Source organism: Mercenaria mercenaria, chromosome 8 (assembly GCF_021730395.1).
Source record: "Mercenaria mercenaria strain notata chromosome 8, MADL_Memer_1, whole genome shotgun sequence".
In the NCBI taxonomy this organism is placed as follows: Eukaryota; Metazoa; Mollusca; class Bivalvia; order Venerida; family Veneridae; genus Mercenaria; species Mercenaria mercenaria.
The window spans coordinates 18,195,187-18,210,594 of record NC_069368.1 but is presented as its reverse complement, the minus strand read 5'-3'; the positions used below and the strand labels follow the sequence as shown (position 1 = coordinate 18,210,594).

Genomic DNA, 15,408 nt, shown 5'->3' with positions numbered 1-15,408 from the left:
TCTCATACAGAACTATTTTAAATTTTGAGAATTCAGCACTTCTATATAGAATTTCGACACATTCCTACCTCGACTTTATCCACAGGTGTAATTTTTCAATACAAAATAATGCATCCCTATACAAATACTGGCAACGCATCTTAATGCAAAACCTGCATCATACTGTCAGAGAATAATGGCTTAACTTTACTCCAGTATTTTATTCATTTAATAAACCTATACTCGGCAATGATAAATTTATGTTGCTATAACATGCAATGCACCTTGAATGGAAAAATGATACTGGCTCATTGTGCTTTTATCCAGAAATATTTAATAATATAATATGTGCAAAAAGTATGATGTCTGTTAAGCTTAAAATGAAGTTATAGAAAAAGTCCATAAGGTTTTAAAACACTCCCTCAACACAATATGTGATAGTCTCTTAAATATATGAATAGAAACTGACACGCAAACCAAAATGCATGTCATAGTCTCTCACATATCAACTTCAGGGAAAGGTACAAAAAACAGCACATAGCCGAAAAGCTTTGCAGTGGAAGTTATTACATCAAACATACCTCTTTAGACCAAACAGTCTGAAACCAGCCCTTGGCACATGTTCCCATGTCACATGACTTTGTACTGACTGGCTGTACACTGGCACATTCCCTCTCAGGTACCTTCTCTCCCTCTGTGTTAACACAGTCTACTGTACGTGATACCTGCCCTATACCACACTCCACAGAACACTGAAATATTCATGAAGTGTATATCAAATGAACAAGCTCATCACAAAATGTGTAAGCTTAAATATAGAATGAAAACATGTATAAATTTAGGAAAATATATGTTCCTACTTCTGAAGAATTACTTAATATTACTTCAGGATAATTTTAAGTTCAACACAAAGCTCAAAAAGTAACTCCAGAATTTAAATTTATGCATTAATTTGGAATTCACTGCGGGACCCTATACATCTTGGTATATGGAACATACCCACTGGCCTATTTGTTTATTATGAAATCATATGATACACAAAAGCACCACAAAACATTAAACCCATTTTGCTGGTACAAAAGCTCAACCTGGTAGCTTGATATATACATTTTTAATGTATGGACATCAAACATATTGACACCCATTTTCACAATGGTTTATTAGTTTGTACAAAATGCCCGAGTGAAAAAAAATAATCTTAAATTCAATTTGTAGTTCTCGTTTGAGAAAATATTTGAAAAGATCACAGTTTCAACTTTTCTATCACTTTTTTCACCACCAGTCAGCAACATAAAGTACAAACCTCTGTCCAGTTGCTGGTTCTCCAGTCTGCACATGGCTTAACCTCACAACTTCTCAAGGTTTCTGGTTTAGCCACCAAATTACACTGCTGAGCTGATGTGGGTACCGAGTAGTTTTGGCTGTATCTTTGTTGGCACTCCACTTTACGTGTCTGCACTCCTTCACCACAGGTTTTACTGCATACTGACCATGGTCCGGATTCCCAGCTGAAGTTTACCAAATCAGAAACAAGGTAGTTCTGCACATTTGGAAAAAATATTGTTCCACCATGTAAAGTTTTAATAAGCAATATTTTCAAAGCCTCATAGTATCTGCAGGAATTTCGGGCTATAAAAAAGATAGGGTTGTGAGCTTGATTATTTTAGACTTGATTTGATTTGAAAACATTAGGCCTCCAGTAAATTTTACAATGGGCTCCAATGGGAAAATTGCACTTTAAAAACATTTTCACAAATAGAAAATGTTCCACAATTTAGATTTTAATAATTTTTTTAATATCTGTAGATTTACCTAATTTCAATCATATGGTTAAACAAGGAGCTGCATTTTCAAAATGCATAATTATGCTGATTGTTTGTAAGGAAATTATTCTTACTCTGACTGGCATGGTGAACTGTTGCCATTACAGTGTATAAGGAAATCATTCTTTCTTTGGTTTGCATGGTGAACTGTTGCCATTAACAGTGTATAAGGAAATCATCCTAATTCTGGTGGGCATGGTGAACTGTTGCCATTGACAGTGTATAAGGAAATCATTCTTATTCTGGTTGGCATGGAGAACTGTTGCTGATGACAGTGTATAAGGAAAATATTCATATTTTGGTGGGCATGGTAATCTGTTGCCATTGACAGTGTATAAGGAAATTATTCACATTCTGGTGGGCATGGTGATCTGTTGCCATTGACAGTGTGTAACGACATCAATCTTACTTTGGTTGGCATGGTGACTGTTGCCATTGACAGTGTATAAGGAAATCGTTCTTACCTTGGTGGACAGAGCGACTGCTGCCGTTGACAGTGTATAAGGAAATTGTTCTTACCCAGGTGGGCATGGTGATCTCTTGCTATTGACAGTTTGTAAGGAAATCATTCTTACTCTGGTAGGCATGGTGACCTGTTGCCATTGACAGTGTGTAAAGGAAATCATTTTTACTCTGGTTGGCATGGTGACTGTTGCCAATGACATTGTACAAGGAAATCATTCTTACTCTGGTTGGCACGGTGAATGTTGCCAATGACTTTGTATAAGGAAATCATTCTTACTCAGGAGGCACGGTGACTGTTGCCAATGACATTGTATAAGGAAATCATTCTTACTCTGGTTGGTATGGTGACTGTTGCCAATGACATTGTATAAGGAAATCATTCTTACTCTGGTTGGCATGGTGACTGTTGCCAATGATAGTGTATAAGGAAATCATTCTTACTCTGGTTGGCATGGTGACTGCTGCCATTGACTGAGAATAAGGAAATCATTCTTACTCTGGTTGGCATGGTGACTGTTGCCATTGACTGAGAATAAGGAAATCATTCTTACTCTGGTTGGCATGGTGACTGTCCCCATTGACTGAGAATAAGGAAATCATTCTTACTCTGGTGGTCATGATGACCTGTTGGTTTATAAAGAAATAACTCTTACTCTGGTGGGTATGGTGACTGTTGCCATTGACTGAGAATAAGGAAATCATTCTTACTCTGGTGGGCATGGTAACTGTTGCCATTGACTGAGAATAAGGAAATCATTCTTACTCTGGTGGGCATGGTGACTGTTGCAATTGACTGAGAATAAGGAAATCATTCTTTCTCTGGTGGGCATGGTGACTATTGCCATTGACTGAGAATAAGAAAATCATTCTTACTTTGGTGGGCATGGTGACTGTTGCCATTGACTGAGAATAATGAAATCATTCTTACTCTGGTGGGCATGGTGACTGTTGCCATTGACTGAGAATAAGAAAATCATTCTTACTCTGGTGGTCATGATGACCTGTTGGTTTATAAAGAAATAACTCTTACTCTGGTGGGCATGGCGAGCGGTTACAGCTTATGGTTTGTACATTCTTCTTGTTTGGATCACAGTTTTCATCTGTCACTATTATATTGGATTTCCTCTTCATACACACAACAATGGTGTCCTGTGTACCTGTAAATATAACAACACATCAAGAAATTGTAACACATAAAAGTGATGTCACTAAGGATTTGGAGTTTGAAGGCAACTGCTGTGAAGAACATTTACAGTAAGTAATACTAAAAAGCCATGATGGATGGCAGAATGGACCAGACATGAAAAAGGTCCTGTAAACCTTGAACTTTCGAAAGTGAACTTGACCTTGGAGCTATACTCTTGTATCTTATTTGAAAGATCTGTACCATGTAATACAAAAGTTCCCAGATAGATGATGGAGTAACAGACAGGGAAAGCAAACACACTGCAAAACTCTATTGCCTTCAAAATTTGACCTTGACTCTAAAGCTGTAGCCTGGCTTTTGTGTACTACATAATTATCATCTCATTATTAGGCACACCTGCACAAAATCGAAATCCCTTAATAGAAGACAGAATATGGACAGAAAACAAAATAACCCTTGTAAATCTTTGACTTCCAAGTTTGTCCTTGACCTTGGAGCAATGAGTGAGGGTCTGAAGCCTGTCACATCATCTTTCAGCATTTTAATGTCACAGATGGAATTAAATCATCCAATATCAACCTGTCATTTTCAAGATTTTGGAAGTAAAGCCAGCACAGCAATAATTTAATTGTACTTTTCCTTCTTTTCATCTCTTTCAACAAGAAATATTATTTGTGAATACAGTCAAACCTATATTAAGCAGCCAGTCAAGGGAAAATACCAAAATGGCTTTTTAAGACAGGTTTACTTTACACAGGTAGTGAGTTTTTCGGAAGTACGTATGTTTTCTTTGAAAAGTATAATATATATCTATTAAAAATAATATGCACTGGTAATACTAAAGGCTGATCACTACCAAATCAAATGTAAGCCTCCGCAGGATAGTAACAATTAGTTCAAATATAGGTAGTGCTATTCTTTTTCCTTTCCTAGTGCCTTTTCTCAATAGTAACGTGTTTTCTTTTCCTGTACCGCGTTTCAGTATGTATGTGTAGCAGTCTATTGAAATCAGCATGTTCCTATCACATGCTAGGCAGAAATGGCGGTGTAAGAATCTTATGTCTCGAAAAATGACACTGAAAGAAGCGAAAAGGAGAAAATTCAGCAGGTTGTATTTAACGAACTGTAGTTTTCTTATATAAAAATTAACACCCCTTTTTCTTTTTCTTTTTCTATAGTAGCGATATGGATACATCTCAGAAAATCTGATAACCTATAAAATGTTGAAAAACTGTTTTAAAGTAAGTGGATTTCATATGAAATAAAGAACAGTCGGATTTAGTGGTGTTCAGCCTAAATGGGTGATACTATTAACAAAAACCAAAAATGTATGATTATTTCCATAATCTAGCCCCTGAGTCTAGAACTGAGTAGAAAACAGGTTTAGCATGACTGTTAAATGGGATTAGAAGATGTATTTTGGGAATGAAAAATAGCTGCCCCTGACCACATAAGGCAGGTGGCAGTTTATTGCAGTAATTTAAAGAAGGAAATCTGTCAGGAGAGCTGAATGTGACCATGATCGGCAGGTGTCCACTAATTAGAAGTAATGGTTAGTACAAGTTGGACTGTAAAGATTTCTGATATTGGATGGGAAACATAGTACAGAGATTTCTAGTGTTTGAAATTTACTCAGAAAACAGATTTTTACATCAATTCTGATAACTGCTTCCAAAATGAGGCAATAAAAAAGAAATACAAAATTTAATGTAAATAAGACATTTTTTCTCAAAATAAATTATTCTCAAGAGTAAGAAACAGTAATCATCATTAGTTTTTTTTTGGCAATAATATTCTCGCTTCCAAAGCCTGATTTTCATATTTTTCATCTTTCAAATAAATGTTAGGAAAAAATTTTAACCTTTTCGTTTTTATAACAGGATAAAAGTGATAAGCCAGATTTGTTTATTCTTTACTACTGAAATCATCCCATAATATCTCTTTTATACACCATATCTAACATAATATATGCATTTAATATTTTATTCACAAAATGAGTTGTACACTGCATACTTATTTGTACTGCGCCTTTTTTGCAACCTTCTTCTAAAGGGAACTAGAAGATGCTTTTGGAAAAAAGCGCATGTCTCCCCCAATGCAAAGTCGTATAGGCAAGAAGTCAATAGGGGTCAGGAGTGAAAGTCAAAGAGACACTGATGGTTGGCTGCAATAGGGATCATCTACTTGGCATGTCCAGTCATTCGCTAAGTTTCAACACTCTTGGCCTAGTGGTTCTCAAGTCACTGTTCAGGCTCCTGTTACCTTGACCTTTGATCAAGTGACCCCAAAATAAATAGGGGTCATCTACTCTGCATGTCTAATCATCCTATTAAGTTTCAACATTCTACGTCAAGTGGTTCTCAAGTTATTTTCCGGAAATGATTTTACATGACCAGGCCCCTGTGACCTTGACCTTTAATAGACTGACCCAAAAATCAATAGGGGTCATCTACTCTGCATGTTCAATCATCCTATGAAGTTTCAACATTCTGGGTCAAGTGGTTCTCAAGTTATTGATCGGAAATTGTTTTCCATGTTCAGGCTCCTGTGACCTTGACCTTTAACAGAGTGACCCCAAAATCGATAAAGGTCATCTACTCTGCATGTTCAATCATCCTATGAAGTTTCAACATTAGGGGTCGAGTGGTTCTCAAGTTACTGACCGGAAACGGTTTTCCATGTTCAGACCCCTGTGACCTGGACCTTTAATAGAGTGACCCCAAAATAAATTGGGGTCATTTACTCTGCATGTCCAATTATCCTATGAAGTTTTAACATTCTGGGTCAAGAGGTTCTCAAGTTATTGATCGGAAACGGTTTTCCATGTTCAGGTCCCTGTGACCTTGACCTTTAACAGAGTGACCCCAAAATCGATAGGGGTCATCTACTCCGCATGACCAATCACCCTATAAAGGTCCAACATTCTGGGTCAAGTGGTTCTCAAGTTATTGACCTGAAATGGTTTTCAATGTTCAGGCCCCTGTGACCTTGACCTTTAACGGAGTGACCCCAAAATCAATAGGGGTCATCTACTTTGCCTGTACAATCATCCTATGAAGTTTCAACATTCTGGGTCAAGTGGTTCTCTAGTTATTGATCGGAAATGGTTTTCAATGTTCATGTCCCTGTGACCCTGACCTTTGATGGAGTGACCCCGAAAACAATAGGGGTCGTTTACTCCAGCAGCCCTACAACCCTATGAAGTTTGAAGGTTCTAGATCAAATGGTTCTCCAGTTATTGATCGGAAATGAACTGTGATGTACGGACGGACGGACAGGGCAAAAACAATATGTCTCCCCTAGAGGGGGGGAGACATAAATATTAACTGTAAGCATCAATTATGGAATGAGGCAAGAAGAGAATGGCTTTATAATGATTTTAGAAAATTATGAACTTGACTTGCATGAACAAATTTGTTCTATGACATTTATATTGTCAGTTGTCAGTTGGTGTGACCATAAACCTAGTAGGTAGTACACATACGAAATTAAACAAATTCAATGACATTAAGTCAACAAAAACAGTTAAAGCTCATATGATATTTGGGCAATTAATTTAAAGAGATATACTATGAAATATGAGAAAAGTCCCATTCATAAAATTGTAACAAAATATTAACTGTGAGACATTTTAGGTCACATGACCCTTATCATCTATCGTAATGGTATGACACCAAATGTGACACGAGTTGCGGTAAAAACTAACCCTATACACAGTAGATAAAAGTTGACAAATTGGACTTTTGTGACAATTATTGGCCCAATCTCCTGGACCTCCCGTAAAGTAACCAACTTGGTTCACATGTTCACAAATGTAAAATTTGTTCAGCATGTCAGCACATTATTCTGCATGAGTATTCAAACCCGATGAGAATTTTTTTTATCTGACACCAACTGCTTTGTGGATAAAGCATCACGTAAGAAAATCTGCCAAAAGTCAATTTCCCACATTTTATTAAAACTTTTTATTTGAACTTTTATTTTAAAAGGACATCTTTTAAAACATTAACATCACACAGAGAAATTGGCAAATAAACACTCCTTCACACATTCAGACTAACAAAACACCCCCACACCTGAGCAAACAAATGAGCTATTTGGGAAAGTCTACATTAATAAGTATCTTTAAAGAACAATTAATTAAATTTCAGTTTAATCTTACAAAAATATCTGATTAAAATCTTTTTTTTTCTTAATCTTAGAGGCCATCTTGTTTAAGAATGGACTGAAAATAGAGAAAGTCTTTTGCTTATTCAGATTTCAAAACAGATATTAACATAATAAGCAATCAAAACAACTATTTGGGGAAGTCTACATTCAATGAATATCTTTAAAGAACAATTAATTTCATTTCAGCTTACTCCAACAAAAACATGTTTGTTTTTTTAAAACTTAGAAGCTACCTTGTTTAAGAAGGCACTGAAAATAGAGTGTAAGTTTTTTGCTTGTTTCTGATCCAAAGTATAAAAGGTCAAAGTTTGAAACACTGTCAAATCATTAACATTTGTGGTGGAACTTATTTTTGTTGATTTTGTTATTGCATCAATCCACGAATTTTAAACCCAACCAAACATACTAAATTTCCATTCATTTTATCTTCAAAGCTTGAAATCCACGAATTCATATCCCAATGAAAATACCATTTTGGTAAAAACCACGAAAAGGACATCGGACATTTTTATATACAGACTGCCTATCCAATAAGTGAAAGCTGAGCTATATAGTGCCAGACTTCTGAAAGAGGGTAAGAAAGACAGAAAAAGATCATTTCTGGATGTATTCTAGTAATCTGTACAAGTTTGTGAACAAAAGAACATTGACTTTTATTTACATTACTCATTCCCATTTCTATTGAAATGTGAACAATAATCATTTTTCCGTTTTAAACATCCTTCCCCCCAGTGACACAACAAAACATTTTAGACATACTTCAAATGCATATGCTTATTTCAATGAAAATACACATTGCATATTTTACAAAAAATATGACCCTTAGTCGCAACATGCTAGAATTTCAACAAAATAAAATAATACAAAATAAAATATTTTTTTTGTGACAGTCTGATAGGAATATAACTTATTTAATATGTGTATTTAAAGCCATTATATCAAATTATCTGTTATTGAAATCATGAAATTGCATTTAAATTTAGGCAAACTCCCTAGCATTTTGTCCGATGTCCTTTCGTGCCCACGAAATCAAATGATTCCACAGTAAACCATTATATGGCGACAAACATACACTACTTCATAATCCACTGTAACAGGACAATTCATTAAGTGTCCCTACAAAATACCCAATATTCATTTTTTTTTTCAAACTTTGTTGTAACTGTTGTCCCAAATTGAAGTTTTAAATTTTTTTTGTGACTCAAAGGTTAGGTAAATATTTGAACAAAAAATCTATCAGAACCTGGACTGTTGAGACTAAATTAAAATTATTGAACTAAAATTTGGAAAAGTGGACCGTCACGTATTACTTATAACATTTCAAATACAGTTACTGCTATAAACAGCTACATTGCTTATTTACAACAGAATTTGTTTGTTTCGGTTTTAGCAGCGTTTTTCAACAGTATTCCAGTTATGTAACTGCAGGCAGTTAACGTTACTAGTGCTCCTTGATTCTGTACAAGTACTAACCTGTTCTCCACAAGTAACCAACAACTTCTTCACATGAATCAGAGGTAGGACAAATGATTTCAGACACAATGTTTTTAATCAAATCGTCAAAGATTTCATAAGGGATCGAACTCACGACCTTGCAGTTCGTAGACCTGCACTCCCCCTATTGAGCTAAGCGGGTGGGCTACAATAATATAATAATTGTTTTTATGTACCATCTACTATCCTTACTGTAGTGAAATACTGCTCACTCGTGCACCGCTGACTGTAGCATTAAGGCTGACTCAATCCATTTTAGAAGTCCCGCCACTTTCTATGTTTGGATCCCTCAAAAAACCATGAAATATCTTTCCTAGGTGAGCATTTTTGATGTGTAAAAATGAAATTTTATATCTACTGTTTTAACTAAAAATGTTGAAATTAGACGTAACTGCCCCCCCCCCCCCCCCCCCAACACATAAAACCAAAACCTCCCTTGAAATATGCAAAAGGTTGTACAACCAAGATTTTTACTGCATTTTAAACAAAAGGGCAACTGAAGTCTTGAGTTCCACAAATCATAAAGGCAAAAAAAGAAACCTTTTCCTCCAAATTACTTTGAGAGAGGTCCAGCAGACTTAGGGAAGTAAATTGTCTAAGTAGCTTCATTATTTCTGGAAGAATCTTTCCATGAATTTAAGTTATTTTGAAACTAGGCCAATAGTTTCTGAGGCTAATATTTTACATAGTTTCCATTATACACAATTTCGGAAAAGCCCCTGCACCCTCAGACTGCCATATATTTTGATGAACTAGAAGAATTTGAAACAATTTAGGCAGAGGGTTAAACATGGAATATACTGGTACAGTCTGAACAAACTAGTAAAAGGAAGTCAAGAACGTTTCTACACAGCTATTTTAAAACCAGACCAATGGTTTAGAAGATGCTGCTTGAAGACTTTTCTACTTCTAGCTCTAGCCCCTATGTGCATCTGAAACTTGTTTGAACAGCTTCAAAAGAAGACCTGACAAGAAATAGCTGTCGTATGAAGAAAATTTTAACAGACGACATACAGCAGACTGTGAGTGATCACAATAGCTCACACTTAAGCACTTATGAAGAATGCTTTAAAGGCACTGGTCTCCAGATCGTTCGAAAACAAAACGAAAAATATTTTTTTAGATATCTAGAAATTAAATGCTGTATTTCTTAAGAATGCTTTGAAACTTAATTTCTGACAGATTATATGGTATGGAAACTCATGAGATTAGTTGTTTTTAATACTTTTTATGATGAAAATCGAAAAGCGTTTGTAACGTTTTACTAAAGGTAAATTGTCTTGATTATAAAAATCAATATTTAACGCGTATTTAACACTAAATCCTCTATAGAGGTATTGGTAATGACAGCAGAAAACTTCTTTATTGCTGCGGCTGTCCAGGTTCGATTCCCAATGCGGTCATCTTTTTTTCTTGATTTGGCATTTTTAAAATAGTTTAGAAACAAAAACTCATATTCTAATGTTCATAATATGACCAAATTTCAATTTGAAAGAAAGATCATTTTTTAGCCAAAATCTGGAGGTCAGTGCCTTAAATCCCAAAGACAATAACTCACATAGGCATTCATCACTTTGTTTTGTTTTATGCTTAACATTATTTCTATATGCAAAATACTCACCTCCTCCACAAGATGTTGAGCATTCAGTAAACCCTGATATTGTCCAGTGGAAGTTCACCTCATCTAGTGTATCTGGCACGATCAACTCGGGTTTCCTTGATTCTATTCTGTTTCCATAGTATTGCTGGTACCCTACTCCGGTTCTTGAATGAGTTCTATCATAAATCTGATTGCTGGTTCCTCTTGAGTACCCTGAACCCTGGTACCCAGCATCTGGAATACTATTGGTCTGGTACCTCGTTTCAGTCTGTCTATTATTTAGAGGTAGATTATTTCTAGTTACAGAATTAGTTCTGTCTGTTTGATCATTTATCTGATTTTTATCGGAATCATATCCATGTCTGAATCTATTTATAGCTTCTTGGGTTCCATGGGAACCACCCTGCAATGCTTGGTAACTATTGTAAGTAGTACTGATACTATCAGGGGAGACAAACTGCGGTTTCTCATCATAACTTATTTGTCTCCCTTGATTCCAACTTCCACTGTTACTATTAACAGAACTTCTGCTAGAAACTGGAGTTCTACTGTTTGTTCTAACAGAACTTCCACTAGAAACTGGAGTATCACCATGACGACGAGTATCACCATGACGACGACCTTCATGTCTTCTGTCTGTATCTGTTGGTGACAACGATTGCATGACACTGTCTATCTTGTCTTTAGGAATTGTGAACATATATTTTATTCCAGGATTTCTTCTGTACGTCAGTAACTGAAAGGTATTAACCAATATTATATATTTGTTTAACTCTTACCCTGCTACATTTATAATGAACTTGTCCATCTTTCAATTTGGACAGTACCATTAAACTGTTAAAAGGGGTGCTTACCAAAAAGATACTAACTGAATGGCAAATAGTGCAGATCATGATCAGACTGCACGGATGTGCAGGATGATCGCAAAGGAAGAATCAGTCGTGTCCAGCATGATAAGGGTTAATACAGAGCAAAGGGATTCAATTTTGAAAGAAAAAACTTACTTTAAATCTGGGAAAACTTCTGCAGTCAGCCAAATCAGGAGAAAAAATGAAAAATTACATAATTTTCATATACTTTGCACCATTTTCAATAAAACTTGGGTATGTTTAGTAGCACATGTGGCATTTCTGCTCAAATTGTTGCTAAGGATAAAGTTTGCTGTTTTTTGTCCTTTTAAAGGAGTGTTTTTACAGGGGTGTAAACATGCCTTAATGCAGAGACTCTCGCACTTATGTCCTGCTAAAACACACTTTTACATATCCGCATTCCACTAGAAAAAAGAAAACAACACACTTATATTGTTAAAATCAAAGGCCACATCAAAGATAAGAATTTCAATAAGATCCAGGAAATTTTACTTTAATTTCACAAGGCAAATCAAATACAGCCTACACAAAAATCTTTTACAGAACAATAAAATGCATGATTAAGATTATTGGAAGAGGGATGACGCCAGTCTCATCAGAGAACAATGACATCTATGCATGTTTGTTTCCTGTTTTAACATTTTCAGAATGCTTTAAGCTCTTGTATCAACCAATCCCTTTGATTCTAACAATGTTACAACATTAAAACAAATACGTGACATCGATACACAAGAAAAAAGCGAAGTTGGCCAAGAAATAGACCATCCCTTTCATGAAGTGGTGTAAACAATTTTTGAAAACTTTCAAGTAAGAAAACTAGAAGATGCTTTTGTAGAAAAGCGCATGTCTCCCCTAATGCCTAGTCATGAAGTCAATAGGGAACAGGAGCGAAAATCAAAGAGACACTGATGGTTGGCTGCAATAGGGATCATCTACTTGGCATGTCCAATCATCCCACTAATTTTCAACGTTCTTGGTCCAGTGGTTCTCAAGTTATGAATTGGAAACGGTTTTCCATGTTCAGGCCCCTGTGACCTTGACCTCTGATCGAGGACCCCAAAATCAGCAGAGGTCATCTACTCTGCAACTTTCAACATTCTGGGTCAAGTGGTTCTCAAGTTACTGATTGGAAAGAGTTTTCTATGTGCAGGCCCCTGTGACCTTGACCTTAGCTCAAGTGACCCAAAAAATGATAAGGGTCATCTACTCAATACGTCCTATCATCCCATGAAGTTTGAAGGTTCTGGGTCAAATGGTTCTCAAGTTATTGATAGTAAACCGTTTTCCATGTTCTGGTCCCTGTGACTGTGATTTTTGATCAAGTGACCCAAAAAGCAAAAGGGGTCATCTACTCTACATGTTTAACCATCCTATGAAGTTTCAACATTCTAGGTCAAGTGGTTCTGATGATATTGATCAGAAAATGTTTTCCATGTTCAGGCCCCTGTGACCTTGACCTTTGATCTAGTAACCACAAAAATAATATGGGTCATCTTCTCTGTAACCCCTATCACTGTATGAATTTGAAGTCTGTAGGTCAAATCGTTCTCCAGTTATTGATCGAAAATAATGTGTGATGGACGGATGGCCCCTGTGACCTTGACCACTGATGGAGTGACCCCAAAAACAATAGGGGTCATCTACTCTGTAAGTTCTATCACCCTTTGAAGTTTGAAGGTTCTACGGCAAATGGTTCTCATCTACTCATTAAGCCCTGCCATCCTGTGGAGTTTGAAGGTTCTAGGTTAAATGGTTCTCAAGTCACTGACCGGAAATGGATTTCCATCTTCTGTCCAATGTGACCTTGATGTTTAATAGAGTGACCCCAAAATCAATAGGGGTCAACTACTTTGCATGTCCAATCATCCTATGAAATTTCAACATTCTGGATCAAGTGGCTCTCAAGTTATTGATCGGAAATGGTTTTCCATGTTCAGGCCCCTGTGACCTTGATCTTTAACAGAGTGACCTCAAAATCAATAACGGTCATCTGCCCTGCATGTCCAATCATCCTATGAAGTTTAAACATTCTGGGTCAAGTGGTTCTCAAGTTATTGATCAGAAAAGGTTTTCATGTTTAGGCCCCTGTCACCTTGACCTCTGATGGAGTGACCCCAAAAACAAAAGGCGTTGTCTACTCCATAAGCCCTGCCACCCTATGAAGTTTGAAGGTTCTAGGCTAATGTCTCCATTATTGATCGAATTGGAAGTGTGGTGGAAAGATGGACTAGCGAGACGCGCAAAATTGATTTTCTCCCCCAGCGGGGGGGGGGGGGGGAGACATAAATATAATACTGGAAGACAACAAAGATCATGAAAGCTGCAGTACACATAGTGATACGCGAAGACTTATTTGAACAGAAGTGAAACAACAGTATAATTTATGTCTACTCTAAACAAAATGTCTGCTTAGAAGATTTGAAGTTTGAAAGAGAATTTCTACAGAAAAAAATTGGGACTTTTGACATTAACCTTAGCTGTTGGCAGCATACGTTCTGCCTTTCGGCCGTTGCAGCAATATAGCCGGCATTTGCCTGCACCTCAATATTCATTCTGAATTGTTTGCCAAAGGAAAGAGGAAATGAGATGTGACATGTTTGTAACGTTCTTTGTAAATTCATGACAGTAAACCATGCACTCAACTAATAGGTACTTACACTTGCTCTAGGGTTAACAAAGGTATATCATTGGTTTCTCTTAAATAAATATTAAAATTACCTATGCCGAAGATGCAAACAAAATACTTTCAATTGAGAGTACCACAAAAACCCCAAATTACAAGATAACAATTTAAGAAAGTGAGGACACTCAAGAGTTTAAAGAGATGGACTCCAATGATCCCCATGTAATGGTGTAATTAGCAAACAACAATATCTCACTTTAAAAACAATTTCCCTTTCTCAATGACAAGCTATCAGTTGGCTGAACTACTTTAAACCAAGATAACTTTGTGACTAACAAACATTTCATCCATATGAGCACAATGTTTAATGTCCATGTTGACAATAATGAAACCATTTAAGATACTGCAAAGATAGTGGCCAGGGACATGTCCTCATATAGATGGAATTATTTTTTAATTTTTTAATAGCAACAAAAGTTGCACCATTAAAAATACAATTTTGCATTGTTTTTTTAAAGAGAGATATAAGGAAATAACCTGTACCGGCCTTACTATCTGCAGTCAAACCTGTATTAAACAGCAAGCCAAAGAAGCAAAACGATCTGGCTGCTTAAGGCAAGTGACTATTTTACCCTTACCCTGCTAAATTTTATAATGAGCTTGTCCAACTTTCACAATTGGCCAGTACCATCAACTGTAAAATGGGGTGCATTCCAACATTCCAAAAAGACACCGATGGAATGGCGAACAGTGCAGATCATGATCAGACTGCATGGATGTGCAGGCTAATCATGATCTGCACTGGTCGCAAAGGCAGAATCAATCGTGTCAAGCTTGATAAGGATTCAAATCGAATCAAAATTTATTTATTGTCGGAGAGAGGGTTAATTCAAGTGTCTGCTAACGGCAGGTTCAAGTGTACTTTCACACACCTATTATAAATGAAGGTCATTATACTGTTGATTAATTCTGTATGCCATAAGAAAACTTAAAACTATGACTGTATCGGATACAAGGGAGCGCCTATTAAAGCTGTTCAAAAAATAACTGCTGATGATGCAACTTTTCGCCAATATTCCGCTTTAATACTCAACCTAATAAAAATACACTCTACCTGAGATATGTTGAGATAATGCAGACACTTTATTCATAAATTGTGTAAGAACAAGATTTATACCAAGAAGGTAAACAAGATTCCTTCATGAAAACCTCATTAAAGTTTACTGCAAATTCAACAA

The 15,408-nt window shown here is 36.2% G+C and overlaps 1 protein-coding gene across 7 annotated transcripts in view; it reads right to left on the bottom strand.

Moving 5' to 3' along the window:
• The window catches only part of LOC123522952 (ADAMTS-like protein 4), a 142,694-nt gene that overhangs the window by 10,370 nt on the left and 116,916 nt on the right, over positions 1 to 15,408 (bottom strand). For 6 of the 7 annotated variants that reach the window (XM_045300489.2, XM_045300490.2, XM_045300491.2 and 3 more), the window contains 4 exons: positions 10,700 to 11,414; positions 3,298 to 3,424; positions 1,283 to 1,487; positions 561 to 731 (listed from right to left, as the gene is read on the bottom strand). In XM_045300489.2, the coding sequence (XP_045156424.2) occupies positions 561 to 731; positions 1,283 to 1,487; positions 3,298 to 3,424; positions 10,700 to 11,414 (1,218 nt within the window). The remainder of the gene's footprint in view (positions 1 to 560; positions 732 to 1,282; positions 1,488 to 3,297; positions 3,425 to 10,699; positions 11,415 to 15,408) is intronic. The other variant, XM_053549471.1, reaches the window with a different exon arrangement.